The 17,941-nt window shown below is 42.1% G+C and overlaps 1 protein-coding gene across 16 annotated transcripts in view; it reads right to left on the bottom strand.

The window, feature by feature from the left end:
- The window catches only part of LGI1 (leucine rich glioma inactivated 1), a 33,637-nt gene that overhangs the window by 13,566 nt on the left and 2,130 nt on the right, over nucleotides 1-17,941 (bottom strand). For 2 of the 16 annotated variants that reach the window (XM_021397871.1, XM_021397886.1), the window contains exon 2: nucleotides 10,699-10,777. The exons of 7 other annotated variants lie outside the window; for them this stretch is intronic. Coding sequence is in view for 5 of the 9 variants with exons in the window: in XM_021397886.1 (XP_021253561.1) it covers nucleotides 10,699-10,715 (17 nt within the window). In the remaining 4 variants the exon portion in view is untranslated. 7 more of the 16 variants (XM_021397892.1, XM_021397885.1, XM_021397887.1 and 4 more) reach the window with 7 other exon arrangements.

Raw genomic sequence — 17,941 nt, 5'->3', positions numbered from 1 at the left:
GATGCTACAGGTAGAAGATGGCAAAGGGCCTACAGAACAGAAAGAAACAAGGATGGACACTAGACGGGACTCAACGCTAATGCCTCCTTGATGGTGGTGGCTGAAATCTGTCTCCCCCCAGAGGAGGCTCTGGGCCCACAGAACTCAAAGCAGATGATGGGGCAGCATCCTTTGAGGGAACCAGGATCCTCAGAAACACGTGGAAAGCTTTCAGAGGGCCTCCTCCAAAGGCCCCTGCTGGGATATGACTCCTGTGTCTCAGCACTTTCCTCACAGAATCACAGAATCACTGAGGTTGGAAAAGATCTCTAAGATCATGTAGTCCACACTTCAGCCCACCCACACCATGACCACTAACCATGTCCCTTAGTTGCAAACCTACCCATATCTTGAACACCTCCAGGGACAGTGACTCCACCACCTCCCTAGGCAGCCTGTGCCAGTGCATTACCAGACTTTCTGAGAATATATTTTTCCTAATATCCAATTTGAACCTCTCCTGGCACAACTTAAGGCCATTACTTCTTGTTCTATCACTGTTACCCGGGAGGAGAGGCCCACCCCAACCTTACCACAACCTCCTTCCAGAGATTTGTAGAGAGCGATAAGGTCTCCCCTGAGCCTCCTCCAGACTGAACCATCCCAGTTCCTTCAGCCGCTCCTCATAAGACCTGTGCTCCAGGCCCCTCACAGCTTCACTGCCCTTCTCTGGACATGCTCCAGGGCCTCAGTGTCTTTTCTGTAGCGAGGAATCAAAAACTGAACACTCTTTTCACACCCTTGTGCCTGCAGAAGGAAGGGTAGCTCACATACTCCTGCCTCCTCAGCTCTGTGTTATTTTGTTGTGTTTTTTTTCTTAAAGCTCTTTATTAATTCAATCATGGGCCCACGTTTTTGCCCATAAGAAAATCTTCCGGATCAGCAAGTCTCTCCTGAAACAGGATTGACTTCAACTAGAAGTAACACAAAGCTCCTTTAGTGCTGAGCCCTTCCACCTTCCAGAAGAAAATGGTACAGAATTACAGTAACCAAAGCACTAAAATCATTATAAAGCAAACGCTGATACCTTCCCATGGGTATAAAGGTCTTCTTGCTCTGGAAATGATGTAACTGTACTACTGGGAAGGATGCTAGGTTTGTGGTACTTGCCTGAGCAGGGCATCCCATCCTCTCCTCTGAGACAGTCCGTGGTGCAAAAGCACAAACTTCAGCGAGGTGAGAATGGCAAACTCTCTAACTTTTTGCTGAAAGAGGGCTGCTGTTGTTTGCTTGTTTGTTAGCTTCTGGCAAAGCTACCCATTACCATGGCAATAGTTTGCCATTGATGGCAAAATCCTGTGCTGCATTTTCTTAAGCTCATTCACTGAAGTCCACCATCAATTACTCAGGCATTTCTTTTTAGTTTATACTCCAGCCACATTGTGACCCTCATGAAAACTTCACAACGGAGCAGTTTTTCCGTAACAAAAGCACATTCTGCAGCAGAGCCGTAACCTGACTCCAATTTCGTCTGTGCAGAGAACCGCCTGGAAGTTCACTTTCTATTCCAAACTACATGCCAAAACAACTGCTTTTTCTTCCCCCAAATTGCAAATATAAAGTGTATTTCTAACAGTTCTATCAAAAGAGAGGCATAAATCACATTTTCCAGAGTCCTTTTTTGTCAAGCTGAGCACCTCATTTCTTTCCTGTTGTAGAATCATAGAATCACTAAGTTTGGAAAAGACCAGTAAGATTGCCTAGCCCAACCATCCACTTAGCACCAATACTGCCCACTAACCTATGTCCATAACTACCACATCTCCATGTTTCTTGAACACATCCAGGGACAGTGACTTCACCACCTCCCTTGGACAGCCTGTTTCAGTGCCTGACCACTCTTTCAGAGAAGAAGCTTTTCCTAATATCCAGTTCAAAACCCAATTGGTTGGTGGCTGTCCAGGGCCACACTTGCCTCCCGCACTGGAGCACTGGGCTCATCCCTTAGCCCTGCCATCACGGCTTGTGTGACGGCTGATGTGTCTCTATGCCTGCTGTGGGGCCTTCGTGGCTCCTTCAAGTACTGATGCAGTGCCACGCAAGTCAAAATCTATGCATTTTGGTTTCAGCCAGGGTCCAGCGGGAGGAACAAGGGAGGCCTGGCTTGTTGCTAGGTGTGCTTTTCATGATTTGGCAATGTTTTAACAGAAAAATCTTCATCTTGCAGCACAACAGAGCTGCTTGCCGGCAGACATGCCTCCATATGGGCAGCAATAAGCCTGCATGGAACAGCTGGCTGTTGTTATTCGCTCTGACTTGCCTTTGGTACTGCACTAATACCACACCAACACTAGGAGCCTGTGTTTTCAAGAGAAGCCGTGCCAACACCTGGCTCTCCCAGCGGGGCTTTGCCAAGCCTGAACCAGGCCATGCTCTCACTCTGTGCTCACTCTGCTGCTGCCGGATGGCTCTGTAGCCTGGCAACACGAGCCTGCAGGCTCAGCCCTGGAGCCCCCCGCTCCCTCACCCGTTCCCCTTTCTCTCTGCTGCTTTATTTTTGCTCAAGCAGGTCTGGGAGGAAGCCTCAAAAACAAAAAGCCGTGGAACGAGGCCAGGCTGCTCCTTGGAGACACGGACCTGCTTTTCTTACTCCTTGTGTGCAGGATCTTTATAATTTTTGTCCTCATTTTCTTTTTTTTTTTTTTACCATTCATCTTTGCAGTATGCTGAGTAGATATTAGTATTTCTTGTATTTTATTAATGTGCTATGATATTTCTCCTCTTTAATTTTGGCTAGAGCTAAGTAATTTCTGGGGAACAATTATTTTCCATATATTCACTCTATGTGGTAGGAATCAAATAGCTTATTTCCTATATATCCTAAGGCTTATTTCCTACAGATATCCTAACTGCTTCATATTTGGATAATACCAATACTTGACAGCAGTCAACCAGCTAAGAAAAAGCTTGGTGCAGGTAAGCAATGTTCTGAATTAAGGATACTTTTGCTAGTTGTCACTCGAGCTGTTCACCACCTGGTATTCCTTGTGCTCCTTGATCAGACTTAGCACAACTTCTGTAGCTTGGTTGCTAGTGCAAACGTACCAATTTATTGTTATTATTGACTTAAAATACACTTTCAGCAACTATTCTTGACTGTCTGGTTACAATGCAAACAATTCTATGAGTAAACCTGTTTGCTGTAATTTTTGAGCAAAGCAAACACAAAAGGTCGGAACATACAGCCAAAAATTATTTTTATAATATTTCATTTCTTTATGAGGGGTTAACTCTGCTCCACTGACTGTATTTGCATATTCACATTGGCCCAATACGTTTTCATTACCAACATATGGCAAAATTTTAACAAGGTTCCTGTGGTTTCATGCTGACTACTTTTGCCTTTGCAGATACATATACTGTTACAGTTATCCTTTATTTCATCCTGCTTTTAGAAAATTTTATTGCCTTTTCTATGCTTGGTATGAGCTGCCTCCACATATGGGGGCCTAATCCAAAATCCACTGTCAGTAATGGCAAGAGTTAGTGAATGCCACTGTGCTGTGAAGCCTGTAATGTTTCTCTGCGGAAATGCACAAGACTCACAATCACACCCCAATATTCAAGAGCCTCCCATGAGCAGAGTGTTGTTCTTACTGTGATACCACTGTGACTGGAGCAGAAAGATTTTGAGACCAGACTCCTACAAACATCTCATGATCAGTCCTTGCTCTCCCAGTGCCATCCCTTTTAATAAACAAAACAAAGTCTTCTGAATTCCAAGCACTTCTGGTGGGTCTGTCTCCAAGAGACATTGCCAGGAAGAGACCTTCTGCAAGTTAGGTGCAACAAAACTCAACACAGCATAGCACAGAATAGCTGGTGAGTTAGCTCAGAGTTGCCCAAAACATTTTATTTAGAAAGTTCTTACTTGCTCTTCCCTTTCCTGTCTATACAGGTCTGTACTGAGGATATCCTTCTTTATTAAGCAACAGGAGTTTCAGTTAAAGTGGAACAGTCAGGTCAATCCCTGTGTCAAAAGGCTGAGAAAACGGCTACTATAAGTCCTGCCAACTTCAGGGGAAAGAAAAATGCAGAGGGCAACCTCCTTTCCCTTGCAGGAGGTGGTCAGTTCCCAGTTCACTGCGGAGTTTAGAATGAGAATCTCTGTGGAGGGCCAGGCCCCAGCTCTCCAGCCAAAGACCAAAAGCATATGGTGCTACAGGATGCCCGCTTAACTGGGCACATCCTCATCAGTGTGCAGTGGCTCTGTGACTGCTCACTGCTTAGGTGGACCAGAATTTGACCGATGGCAAGAAGTTTGTCCCAAGAGATGTACTGTTACCTGACCCACCGTATTTTAAGAAAAAAATGGTTATGCAATGTATTTCATCCAAACAGAAGCTTGGCAAAATTCATCCACATTTAGGTTTTACTTTGTTACAACCACAGACTTTGAACATTTTTGTGACCCTCCATGCTTTATTTTCAGTTGCAGGTTTTTAAATAGTAGAGAATACTAGAAAATACCTCAGAAGACAATTAAAGTTAGAAGATACCTACCCTTTCTGATTTTTGAAAGGCTCACTCAGGGAGAGATCTCGGGAGGCCACTTTGCCCAGCCTCCTGGGTAACCAAGAGTGTTAAAGGCTAAGCTAGATACCGCATGACTTTTAAACCGGTATCACAGAATTGTAAGTACACAGTCCATAGTCTTTGAACAGCTGATGTTGACAATACCGCTAATGTTAAGTGTGTTTAAATGTTATTCTGGATGACTGCTCAAACTGGTCTGACTATCTTCCAGGGTAGGCAAATAACTGCCACAGCTCAGTACCTTTATTTTATGTAAGTAAGGAAAAAGGACAAAACAAACAAACAGAAAAATCCAATAACAGTCCTTCAGGTCAGACAGGGACATAACTCCCATTACTCATGGGTTGGTCTTTCTCTGTCAGAAAGACCCCACAAACCTTACTGACCCTTTTAAGTTTTCCAGCCTTCACTTCCAGTTCCCTCAGTGACTCTCCAGTCCTGGTCCTCCACGTGGGACTGTACAAACCCCTGGCATTCCTCAGCTCTTCTCCAGCCTTTTGTCTCCCAGCACAGTGGAATCAGTTCCATTCTCAGCATTTGTAAAGGATCAGGAGCTCTGTAACAAAGTAGTGTGCTTTGCAGCACCCAATCCAGTAGCATAGAGCCAACTGTCCTCTTGAATACTAGTCGCTCTACTCCACATCTAAAAAAATAATTCCTACTTCATCCCTGTTGTCCATGTTCTGCCTTGAAAATGCCGAATATGTAGAAATGGGGGAAATACGAACAGCAAACATAGAAGCTCAAGAGCTAGAGAGAGTACAATTTGAACGCAAAGTAGGACCTGAGACCAAACATAATATGGAGAGAAGGACTAAGACGTAAAGCAATAAAGAAAGTACACTGGGTTTTTGCATTCTGCAGAAATCTGCACTTTCTGCACTTAATCTTTAGAAAGAACTTTCAAGACAATCTGCTATTAGCTAATTTATATTCTGGGAGGTTCAACACCTCACATGGGCAAGCTTGGAAAGGGAGGCACTTTCCAGCCAGACAAAACGCCCATCCAGTGGGAGGGAAGAGGCATGAGGCTTATTGCCTAGCATGTGCCGTACTGTAGGATTGAAGTGCTCTCTATATGAACCTCTCAGAGAGGAAAAGTCATGCTCAAATATGGAAGGTACCATGCTTTCCCCTGATCAGATATCAAAAGCGTGATACTACTGATAAAAACTATAGTTAATTTTTAATGGTCTCATGACTTTTTCAAGGAAATGACCTGGTGATATTAAGAATGTACTTCTGTGCAACGAGTTCTGTAAGGCGATGGTTTCTCTCTTCCCAGCTCTACAGCTTGCTACCGGGATTTATCTCTAGTGTTTTCTCCAACTAGATCAGTTAAATGATCTGGTGAAAGAGCAAAAAGCAAATAAAACCCTGAGCAAACCCAAATCCTTCCAAAACAAAACAGGAATTGACAGAACCAGAACAAGCAGCGGAGGACAGGAGCGGGCAAGAAATACTGGCTTTGCTGCTAGAGAAGAGGAACAGGGAGCCACAGATTTAGGCAGTTTCATACAACATCTCATCAGCTCCAAATACAAGTTACCACCAAACAGGCAACTCCACCTTCAAATGTCGCTTAACTCCTCTTGAACAGCCACTTGGCACCACTGGGAGCTGCCCAAGCTCTCCTGACATGATGCACGCGCTGCTCCAGGCTCTGCCCATCCTGGGCTGCAGGCTCTTGTGCTCTCCTCATAGCACCGCTGCAGCTCACCTCTCCACCCTGGGCTGGTAACCTCCATGAAACTGTTCAGCCCCCCTCTAGACAATACAGTGGTTTTCCAGGGAAACAAGGGGCTCTATTAATTTACTCAAGTTACTGTTCCACAGAATTTTTTCTAAAGATGATTTTTAATCTACAACTCCTCTCATCACAAGTGGCAGTCGATAGTAGCTCCTACACTGGTTATTGCCTGCTGAGAGGCATCCATGGAACCATGCCTTGATTTTGCAACTATGAAACTCACAGTGAAATGCAGAGAAAATAGCCACGAACATTTAAATGAACCATAGGACAGGACTGGTGACAAACTATCTCACTCCAGACTAAATGGGATAAAATAGGAACCCCACAAAACACCCCAGTATTCAGACAGTGTTGTTTAAAAGACATCATCTAACTGGAAGACAAACCCTCAAGAGGTGTATCCAAACAGACACTGGGAAAGAACTGCACTCTGCCAGCCCCCTTGCACTATTCATGAACTTAGCACTTCTCCCTAGGAGGTATCTTTCATGCCTACACTGAGAATGCAGAGTGATAGAAAATCCAGCCCAGTAAGAACCCTGTATCCGAAACACAATGTCCCAGATTTTCTAGCATGAGCAAGTGCTTTCTGCAGACCCAAAACAACATACCACTGTCACTGAAGCTAAATGCCATTTAATTGGCAGCTAGAAAAGCCTATAATACATTTCTTCATGGAAAAATGTTTGAGCTCCTCCAGTCTGCCAAAATGCTAATTAAAAACAGACGGCATGTTATAAAATCCTTTCCCTGACCTGTGCTATCTAGCACTGCCCTTCTGTACTTTTTTCATGGCACTCAGTACTTGCAGAATTATTCTAATCTTTATAAACTTGTATTTAATTTTCTTTGTCGTTTTGTAGACAGAAAAAAAATAACTGAAATGTTGTTTATTTAAATGTACACTGGAAATTTGTTATATTGTACATAACTGGCTTTTGAGGAGAGATTCTTTAGCCATTAAAAACAGGAGTTTTCTGACTCCTGAATAATTCATAGTGGAAGAAATCTTAGACCTACCGAAGTCACTCATAAAGTTCAAGTCAAAGCCTCACCGGAGTGCCACTAATGTAATGAACTGCACTATGAGAAGGATGTGCCTCATCAAACACATATTATTGCTTTATAGTTGCTAATCAAAATGCTTGAGAAAGCAAGGATTTGGACCAGCGCTGAAACATCTTAAGTGTTTCTTGCTCATAGCTCCACAAGTATGTTTTATTTAAGTTTTTACTGTTTATAACTCTTCAAAATTTTTGAAAAAACAACTAATTCCCCTAGGAGCAAATTCCTTCTACCTCATGCAAGTGTTAGACATGCCTGACAGCCTCCCTTACCCCACCCTATAGTGGGCACATTGTCATTGCATACAGTCTAGCATCAATCCTCCATCAAACACCCAGCTGAGCACCCTGTCCCTTCTTGTGAACCTCATCACCCTGCAGAGGGGATATGGGAGGGCTGCGGAAGCCAACCCCGTCGCTGTTTGTTTATATGGCAGCGTGCTTTTTCCTCAGTGCACTTTAAGGAAGAATTTGCTCTTTTGGCTGCCTGGCTCTTGCTCTGCAGTGGGAGAGCAATACCAACTGAACACTGCATCTATGAATTGACTGCAATTTTCAATGTAATTTTCATTTCTCCAGCAACAGAGGAATACGCGTTTTAGTTATGACTGCTCAGAAGAGAAAAGATTTTCCCTACCTTGTGCATAATACCAAAGATGTTCAGATTTTGAACTTAAAATACTTCTTATATACCACCTTTCCAAGACAACAATCCAAATGCCACACAGCTGACTTTCTTCTAGACATCAATCACTGAGAGGCATCTGCAAGCTTCCACTGTTGCTGCCCTTTTGATTTCGGCAAAGAGTCATTAAAACTGGAGGCTTTAATTCCCAGTCTCAATATAATATATCAGGAAGAAGTAATAAGCTCCTTTATGAAGCAATATAGCTCCCCAGTCAAAGAAATGGCACGCACAACTCATTAAACAAAGGCACATGGGGCTTTCTCATAAGCATTTTTTTAAGTGGATGAATGTGGGAGAAAGAAAAGGACAAGAAAACAGGAGTGGGAATTCAGAGACAGCAGTAGAAATATCACAGGAGAGATCTTGGTCCCCAGGCGTTCGGAAGGGGGTCCTAAGAAAAGCCTCTGGAGAGCTCCTTGGAGCAAGTATTGGCTGAACAGAGCTTGGAGCTGCACACAGCCTCCTGCTGCTTAATTTGCTCTTTGCTCAGGGCAAGGAACGCTATGCATTCTCTGCAAATAATGACTGAATCAAAGATACCTGCTGCCATTAACAATTTTCTTCCTAAAAAGAAAAATCTGAAAGACTGACATTTTAGATAAGTGCTGAGGTCAGAAGTAGTAATAATGCTCTGCTGCACATTTCTGACACTTTCGCCTCCCCTTGGGGGAAGGCAGAGCTGCCTTCATGTACGTGTTATATATATTAAGATCTCCCTCCAGAGAGTGAGCGAGCTCTTCTATAAATAGCTTCTATTCACAGGCGAGCACCACAACCACTTATTCATTCTCTTCATGCTTTACCTGCTGTTTTCAAGGCTGCCCTGGTGCTAAAAATAGCCTCACATATTAGCGGAGGGTTGCTATAGATTCTGAGTGGGCGATGCTGGGAAGTGGCTCCATCGCTCTGCCGAGGACAGGGAGGGCCCACGTGGCTGCAGCTCAGGGCCGCGCTGTGTCTGTCACCTGGGCTCTGCCGCCCTTCCACACAGACACCCAGCTCCAATATTTATGCCGTCCTAAGGCTGCACTGAACTGCACATTGGAAAAGCAAATCACGGATGTGGCATGAGTGGAAGGTTTTGCTTTTCAAACTGTACTGTTAGATCACTCACTGCAAGAAAGACAGTGAGGCCCTGGAGCATGTCCAGAGAAGGGCAATAAAGCTTTGAAGGGTCTGGAGCACAGGTCTTATGGGGAGCAGTTGAGGTGGGGGTAGACCTCCCAGGTAACAGTGATAGAGCAAAAAGGCCTCAATTTGTGACACAGGGTGCTCAGGTTGGATATTAGGAAATATTTCTTCTCAGAAAGAGTGGTGATGCATTGGCACAGGCTGCCCAGGGAGGTGGTGGATGCACCATCCCTGGAGGTATTCAAGAAATGTGGAGATGTGGCACTGAGGGACACAGTCAACGGGTGTGGTAGGGGTGAGCTGGGGCATTGGACTGCATGATCTTAGTGTTCCTTTCCAACCTTAATGATTTCATCACCATGATACCACAGTACCTTCATATATTAACAGCACATTAGCTTCTTTTTAAACTGGAAAACAGCTTCATTTTTTGTTACAAGGGCACTTTTTTCTGCAAGTATTAATGCTTCCAAGTCAGAAAATATCAAAATGCTTTGCTGGTTGTTCTTACTACAGAGCTGAAAAGATGACAATTCATCAGCTATTTGATTACCTTCAAGACAGCAATGAAACCACATCAAAACACTGTACTACATACTGCTGTCTTGAACTGCTGGCAGTTTGTCCTCTGGCAACGCTGACAAAGCTAATGTTAATTCTGGAAGCCATCTCTCTGTCTACAATTTAATGGATAACGCAAATGAAAAATTGCTTATACATAACTTTCCAAGCTCATATATTGCATAAAACAGCAAAGTGTGCTATAGGTAAGTTCCACTGGATTGTTAAGGTTATGAAACTTAAGTTTTCAAAATTCATCTGACAAAAAGTTTTGGAATTATGGGAAGGATATTATTGTATCAAAGGAAAAGTTGCAGTTTGACAGAAAATCATTCGAAAGAGAAAGACTATGCTTCAGAAGGCCCTATGCTTCAGTATTAGGAACTGAATTTAATGTTTAATCTCCAAACACAATTTTCCTAGTTCTTAAAACTTTTGGATGGATGATGTCCATATCAAAGTAAAATGAGGTATTCAAAATATTTCTCTTCTGTTAATCAACTCAGATCACAAAAACCTGCCAAATACAGAGTCTGGTAAGGCTAAGGTTCAACTAAAAGCTGGTTGTACGTGGAAAAAGTGGCAGGGCTGACTAAAACAAGATTTTAAAATGTATTAAAATGGATCTTAATACAACTTTAAATAATATGCTCCATCTTTTAAGAACTGTATATTTGAGGACAGTGTAATGTAGACTTGTGAGAAAATCCCACTATATGCTAAAGGAAATGGCATTTCACTCAAATCTCACTTCAAATCCTGACCCCTATCTTTCACCTGGTTGTATTTTATTTCCATTCAATAAAGGCAGTCATCTAGATACATAACTGTTAACATTTTAATATATTTCTTGAAAATTGAATGTGGTTTTGGCAAATAGCAGGATCTCCCCTAAGATACGAGCCTGAATATTTCTTTTTACTTACTGTACTTTCTTCAGCATTCTTTTCACGCTGTAATTTTTCCTTTTAGAGTCATGGGTATTGCACAGGTCAATGTTGCTGGCTGTAAATAATGAAATTCAATATATGCAATATATGTAACTAAGTTAGACTAATTGTTCCCTTTTAGAATAGCTATCCTTCCCTTTCCACTTAGGTGCCCTGAAATGAATAGTATTCTGGAAATGCTTTCGATAGTAGATAGTATTTCAGTACTTCATATCTGAACAATCTTCGTGATTAAATAACACAAAATTGTATTTAATTTGAAATATAATCCCTATTATTTCCAAAATCTGGCAAGCAGTAGTACCTTTCTTCTAGTGCAAGGACAGTTCTAGCATAATGGTTAATGGTATTATTAACTGAGGTCTCACAGTAGTACTGTATAAGCATGCCCATTAAAAAAAAAAGTAAAAAAGGAATTCTGACTGATTCATTCTAGTTCACTGTGCAGAGCAGCCTCTTTATACTTCAGTTTCTACCAAATGGCCAACTGTTGCCTACCTCAACCCAGATACTGTCAGCCTCTACACGAAGTTACTGTACTGCTTTACTATGGAAATAATCCCACAAAAATCATTAGGTGGAATGAAGGTTGATTCTGTTCTCATTATGCTTTATTATGCTCTTATACCTTATCTTAAAAAGATCTATCATCTGTGTGATTGTAAACATTTGACTATTTCACTGTATACTGCAAATGATCTCTGCTATCAAGTAATTTAATACTTAGCTTTTGCACATTGTGGAAAATACTGATGAATGTAACGGAGTAGTTTTAGGTTTTCCATTGTGCTAGGTAAACCAGCAGTGCTTAACTGCTTCTATGACTGAGAAGACAGGTTCCATACATTCAATGGTAAATTATTTGTACCTGTCCCAATAAATAGATCATTAGTGAATACATATGCATGGTCAACATTATGCACAAAATTGCACATGTATCAGGAAACAACAGAATACCTATATTTTTCACTATAAAAGTGCAGTGGGCTGCAGTTCTGCTCACATTCTTTTTATTTTCACAGAACAAATCTAGTGGTAAAGAACTGAATTTAAAGAGTGCAAACACATTGCTTCTTTGTTGCCTTTTTTTATTATTTCCACTTCACTACATTTTCCTTATCTATTGCTTCTTACTTTCTTCCCTTTCCCCCTCATATAATAAGTCTGATACCAAGCTGGAAGAACAGATTTCCCTTTCTCTTGGACTCATGAACACCACCAGTCACTTTCCACCACAACGCATCCAGACATAAAAATAGGATTAAGCATTCTTTACTCTCTTAGGAAAATGCTCATACTTTAGGGATTTTGAGCATAAAGCATTTCTAAAAACTCAAGTAAAACCTGGAACACTCTGGAGGAGTTGGTTTCTGTATTCTACTTATTTCAAAGCAGGTTGATAAAACTAAGAAAAAGTATTTTGTACACAATTGATAACTACTTTTTAATTAAATTCTTAACAGACTGAGGTGACTAAACTTGTTTATGCATGCCGACATGCATGTGTAATCTTCAAGTGAACTTTATTCTCAGCATCGCTGCCAGACTTCAAGAACTGGAGACCAAAATCACCAGCCACACTGCGAACAGGGCAATGGCAGTGCCAATTAAAGGACAACAGATAGGCGTTTACACTGCAAACTACACCACTAATATGTCTCTGGGGAAATTACTAGGTAAAATTATGTGCTTTGGGGGAAAAAAAGATATCTGTAGCAGCAACATGGTAGGTTGCTTCCAATAATTATTTTTTGATGAAAGTCTACTTTACTATTTCCATAACTGTATCAGCTGGTCTTTTCAGGGTCATACTGGCATTGTATTATTTACAATATACACATTAACAAGGGCTTGTGGTCTAGTTTAATAATATTTTTTGGTTTTGAAAAATTCACAGAAATTTTAGGATTCAGGTTATTGCTAGGAATGTTCACCTAAACACAGCAGAATGAATGGCTGAAACAACCTGGTTTTCACAATATTGCTAGATTCTTACATAACTCCATATTCATAGCTGAGAAATCTCAAACAGACATTAGAAACCACAGTACTTCTTAAATCTGTGATACACTACCATGTTATGAGTGTAAGTGATGCCTCTATCAAAAAAAGGTGTTGAGCACAACTTAAATTGGAACAGTTGGTGACGATGATGATGATAAGGTTGCTACTCAGCCAGCAGTAACAACAAATATGTTTTGTGAATTGTGCTTGAAACGGTGAGGCTTTATGTACATCAGAGTGGAGCAGACAGAATAAATCAGGTTAGGCTGTATTTTGTGACAACGTGGCCTAAACTGGGATTCTATTTACCAAATTGAACACCTAAGAATAAAGGTAAATTTCCTCTTAATGTGTTTCAAGATTTTCAGATCAGTTTAAACTGTATTTTTAATAGAAGCCTTTTAAAAAAAAATCCTATTAGCAGAACAAAGTTAATCTGGAATTTGAGATGTATACTGTTCTCTTCTTGAGCTTTGCATTAGTGCCTGCAAAACTGATTCCCAAAATTTGGTCTCTGGAAATGGCCAGCAGAACCAGTGCTCCAGATACAGGTCTGACAGTACAGTGGGCAACAAGGGATTGTGAAGATTTGCAGTGATTTCCTCATGCTCCAAGTACATAAGCTTGGAATAACAGAAGTCTGAGGGTCAAAATTTCCTCATATCCTTTTGTTATACAGAATTCGGGCCATGTTTTCAAAAGAATCTAATTTTCCAAACTGTTCATTGGAAGCCTGAGTGTTTTCAGAATTCTGTCCCTACATTGCAAATTCGACAGTGTCACTATCTTTAGTAGTGCTAAAAAGGAATACTTAAGAGAAAAATTTCCATCAATAAGTGAAATTTAGTAAATTTGACATTCTAATAATTATCATCGTATATGTTATCATTGTCTCTATTTTATTCTATTAACAAATAAAATGCTATACAAATGATTGCGGCCACTTGAAAAAAGATATGGGATACTGGAACACAGGAGGAAACTTCTGAACAATGAGATGCTTTTTTTCTTAAAGGCACTTTTCTAACAACGATTACACGCTGAAATGGTAACTCTAATTCCAAAATACCATTAAACAGCACAGCTGCTCTCAAAATAACAGGCAAAGCACAGTTACAGTTTCTATACCAGAAAAAAACCCAAAACCAGAAATGCTTTTGTTGAATAAATTACTCTATCAGCCAAACAAATAAAACTGCACTTGTCTTACAGTACAGCAACATTGACATCTAGTGGCGAGTTAAACTCCAAGTTGCACATCCTCTAGATGACAAAAAAGTTGTGGAACATAACATTTACAGAATTTAACATCATAAATGTGCATTTTAACAGCCTCTTTTCTTTACAAAATCTTTACATCATTACAGAATGACCGCAGGCTTTAATGACTAACCTGTAATGACCAGTTCCTATCATGGGAACTGGTGAGCATAAGCCATCATGCCTCAGCATAGCCCAACTGATTCTCCCTGTTTGTTAGGAATTCCTGGGCTTGTGATTCAGCTGGGCCTTAAGCACAGACCTTGCTCGGGGCTCAATGGAAGGCACTGTTCATTTCTGAAGTTGTACACAGACACATGTAAAAGAAGACAAACTACACTCAGTGAATGTAATGTTACTGGCACGTGTGAACCTGTATTTTTCATTCTACTTCATTTTCTACAAATTACTAGGGGACTTCAGATAGAGGGAGATGAAAATCAGGAACATGACAGATGCCATGAAGCTGTTCATACTATGAAGATATGAAAAGAAATTACATGACAACTTCACATATGTAGAATGTAGGAAGGTGCCAATAATGCTAGAAAGTCTCGTTTCCTCGTTTTTTAACAAAATCACTGGCTTAATGGAGAAAGAGGAATGATTAGACATGATAAATCTAATGATAAGTCTGGTGATAAATCTAGTACTTCAGATGTTTCTGAATTACTTTCTCACATCAAACCCAAACATGCACTCAGCAAACAGCTCTTGCTGTGGCTGGCAGTGTCCGCCTTGCCCTCACTGCGTACCACCAGGCAAGGCTGCTTATCTGCTGCATTAAAAATTGGTAGCAGTAACAATCAGCTAACCAAACTAATTTTGGCCAAACAGAATAGACACTACTGAATATAAGCAACCTTACCAAAAGACCTCAGGAAACAACAGTGTTCATGGCATTACTGAGTAATTTCTTTTAACTTCAAAGACTATGGGTATGTATGACTTCCAGTATTCAACGATGTATTACAAAAATGCAGATAAACTTTTGCCTCCTGTATCAAATGGTTTAGGACATTAAAAAATTATCTCAAGTAGCAACAACGGAGATTTGTCCTAGATATTAGGAGAAAAATATATGTACACACCTAATAGATTAAAAGATTAAGCTATTTATGCAGTGAAAACTCCTCTACTGTAAATTTTTAGGAAGAGCTCAGGAAGTGCGTTAGGTATGGCCTTTTGAATTCTCTATCTCTGTGACTTAGTACTTTCCTTTGGTATGCACATGGTGTTAAATGCATCATGAAAGTATGGGGGAATTAAGTAAATGAACAGGTTGCTTAAGTAAACATAACGTTACTCTCAAAATGACAAAGAAGGTCTGAGGTCTGCCCTGAACCCACAAAGGCACATTCCAGATGCTGAAATACACCTTCCTCCCTCCAGCTCAAATGATATGAGTCAAAGACTCATATCATTGGAAGCAAGAGTGAAAGCAGAGATGCTATTAAGCTCAGGAGTATTGAAGACTCATGGACATTACGTTCTATTAGTAAGAATATTCCTGCTTCACAGTAATTTCCATTTCTTCTTCCCAGAACTTTCTATGGAACTGTTACACTGAGTTGTCAGAAAACTGAGTAATTGAAGTTGTATAAGAATGCGTCACTGATCTGAAAGCTTAGAGACAGAACTTCTTGGATGTTTTAATAACACGTCTGACTTAGGCTTTCTGGATACACTAAGTACCGTACTTAGCCCAATTCTAGATTTAGGTCAGGAGTAAAGGGAGAACTACAGTGACATTGTCTTCCTTGTGGGCCATGAAGTTCGGGGCGACTGTCATTTAAGAGTATGGTTTCCCATTACTGCTAAGCTGATTTAATTGAGATATGCTGCTGAAAGGGCTGCCCTCATTGCTCATCTCCACCTTGCCTCCTGTCCCATTCCTCCCTTCCCAGCCTTTTTTTGCATCAGCATTGTTATTCATCTGATGCCACAGCAGGAGAGTCAAAGGAGCTAGACTAGCTGAAAGACTAGCTGCAGTTCAGCAGATGTGGTCAGACTAGCCTAAGTGACAATCTGAGAAAAGCAATGCCTTCTTCAGCAGCAGCCAACCAACAGATGATGTATCCATAATGGAAAACTGTGCTCCTAGGGGCTGATAATACAGTTATGGAAATCCACATTAAAAATGCAGTGACCCCACCCTGCAAGAAGTCATACCCATCTCTTTTCGTTTTTCCCTGCATCTTTCAGTCCTATGGGAATCTGATGACAGAATCATCCTTTTTGGTGCCAAAGGACACTGATGCTACACTTAAAGCATGAACTTAGTCCCATGGGATCGAGCTATAATCCATGTACCAAGGACTAAGGGCAGGCTCAGTTTCAACTTCCAGTTTATTTAGGAGACCGTTTCTGATCCACTTATCCAGCTGTGAGGTTGTAAAGGAGCTTGCTGTAGGGTTTATAGGAAAAACAGTCAGAGTTGGTATGCTTTAAAGCAACAATCAGAAATCAGAGAAATGCAACACAGTAAGATGAAATTATTTAGCTGCTGTTCCCAGTAAAACTGATCATAAAGTAACTTCAGCATCTACAACAGTTGCTATAGTAGGAATCACTGCAGAATTTTCCTCTGTCCCAGAAACTTTATACTTTCTATATTCAGGCTTTTGTGGCCACAGCACAGTGAGGAGAGATTCAAGAATTGTACATCTTCTCTCTACCTTTCCCTCTTTTCTTCAAAGTGCATAATCAATGACAAGTTGGCCCAGTTTCCAGAATCATGTTGGGATTCATTCATTCTAAAGCAGTCTGCCATTTCCAAAGAGTGGAACAACAAAAAGAAGATGCCTGCTATTACAGCTTCCTGTGTATACATTATTTATTTTGAGATATTTAAATTATTAACTAGGATAATTCCATTTTTGCAACAGAGAGTCTCTTCCCTTTAGAAGAAATGGGCCACATTCACTGGGACTTGAGCAGAACACCGCAGGCACTCCAAAGAGCATATTAGCACTCTGCTCCTTTGCAGGGGACACCACCTCTAAACCCCTTCAGAGTTAGAACAACATAGCAAGTGACCAAAATGCCAGGGCAAGATGGAAAACACCTCTTCTAAAACCGAAATTCAGTAGTGGAGATAAGGAGGCATGAGGAGTGCTGTGCTGTGTGATAGTCTCAGTGCATAACAGCAACACCCTACAACATCTGTTTTCTTTAGTAACAATGAGTAGGTCAATTTTTAACACTTCCCTGTGTTAAGTGAATTAAGACGCCAGGAATCAATAGCACGGTTGGGAGCTCTGATCTATTCCAGCACAAAGTACCTGCGATGGACTGAGGCGTTCCTGACCTCAGCAGTCAGAATGCTGGCTCAGGTGTGGTGCGTGCTAACGCTCTGTGGCACAGCACCAGCTCCCTGACAGCTGCTTGGTGCGTCTGATGGCTTAATGGTGGAGACTGCCACCTCCCAGCCAGCTCAGGGGAAGTTTTAGTTCATACAGCTCCTTCTCCTGATGCAATCTCCACACTACCGAACTCCACCGCCCCCCACCGCCGCCAATCCCTCATGGAAGCCGCCTTTCCCGGCTGCGAGAGGCAACAGCGAGGCACGGCGCGGCACCTGCACCCCGCGACCCCTCCGCCGGGCCGCTCCCCGCCGGGCCCTTCCTCCCTCACACTCCCGGTCGTGGCCGGGGGCTCTGCCCCAGGGCCGTGGCCGCTCCCCAGGAGACCCTTTCCTCCGGGCCGCCGCCCCGCTCCACAGCGCTCCGCGAGCCGTTCCCACCCGGCCCCAGCTCCTCCGGGCGGCACGGCGCGGGGCTCCACGCGTCCTACCTTCCCAGAGGCGGAGACCGCCGCAGCCGGCGCCGCGCACCGGGTTCCCGGGCGGGGAGACTCCCCTCGCCCCTAAACATGATGAGCGCCTTTCCCCTCCCCTCCCTGCCGCCGCGGCTCGCCCTCCCCCGCCCGCCCCGCGCCCCGCCGCATCCCCGCG

The sequence above is a fragment of the Numida meleagris genome, chromosome 5 (genome assembly GCF_002078875.1).
Source record: "Numida meleagris isolate 19003 breed g44 Domestic line chromosome 5, NumMel1.0, whole genome shotgun sequence".
Classification (NCBI taxonomy): Eukaryota; Metazoa; Chordata; class Aves; order Galliformes; family Numididae; genus Numida; species Numida meleagris.
This window is presented reverse-complemented; position numbering and strand designations above follow the sequence as displayed.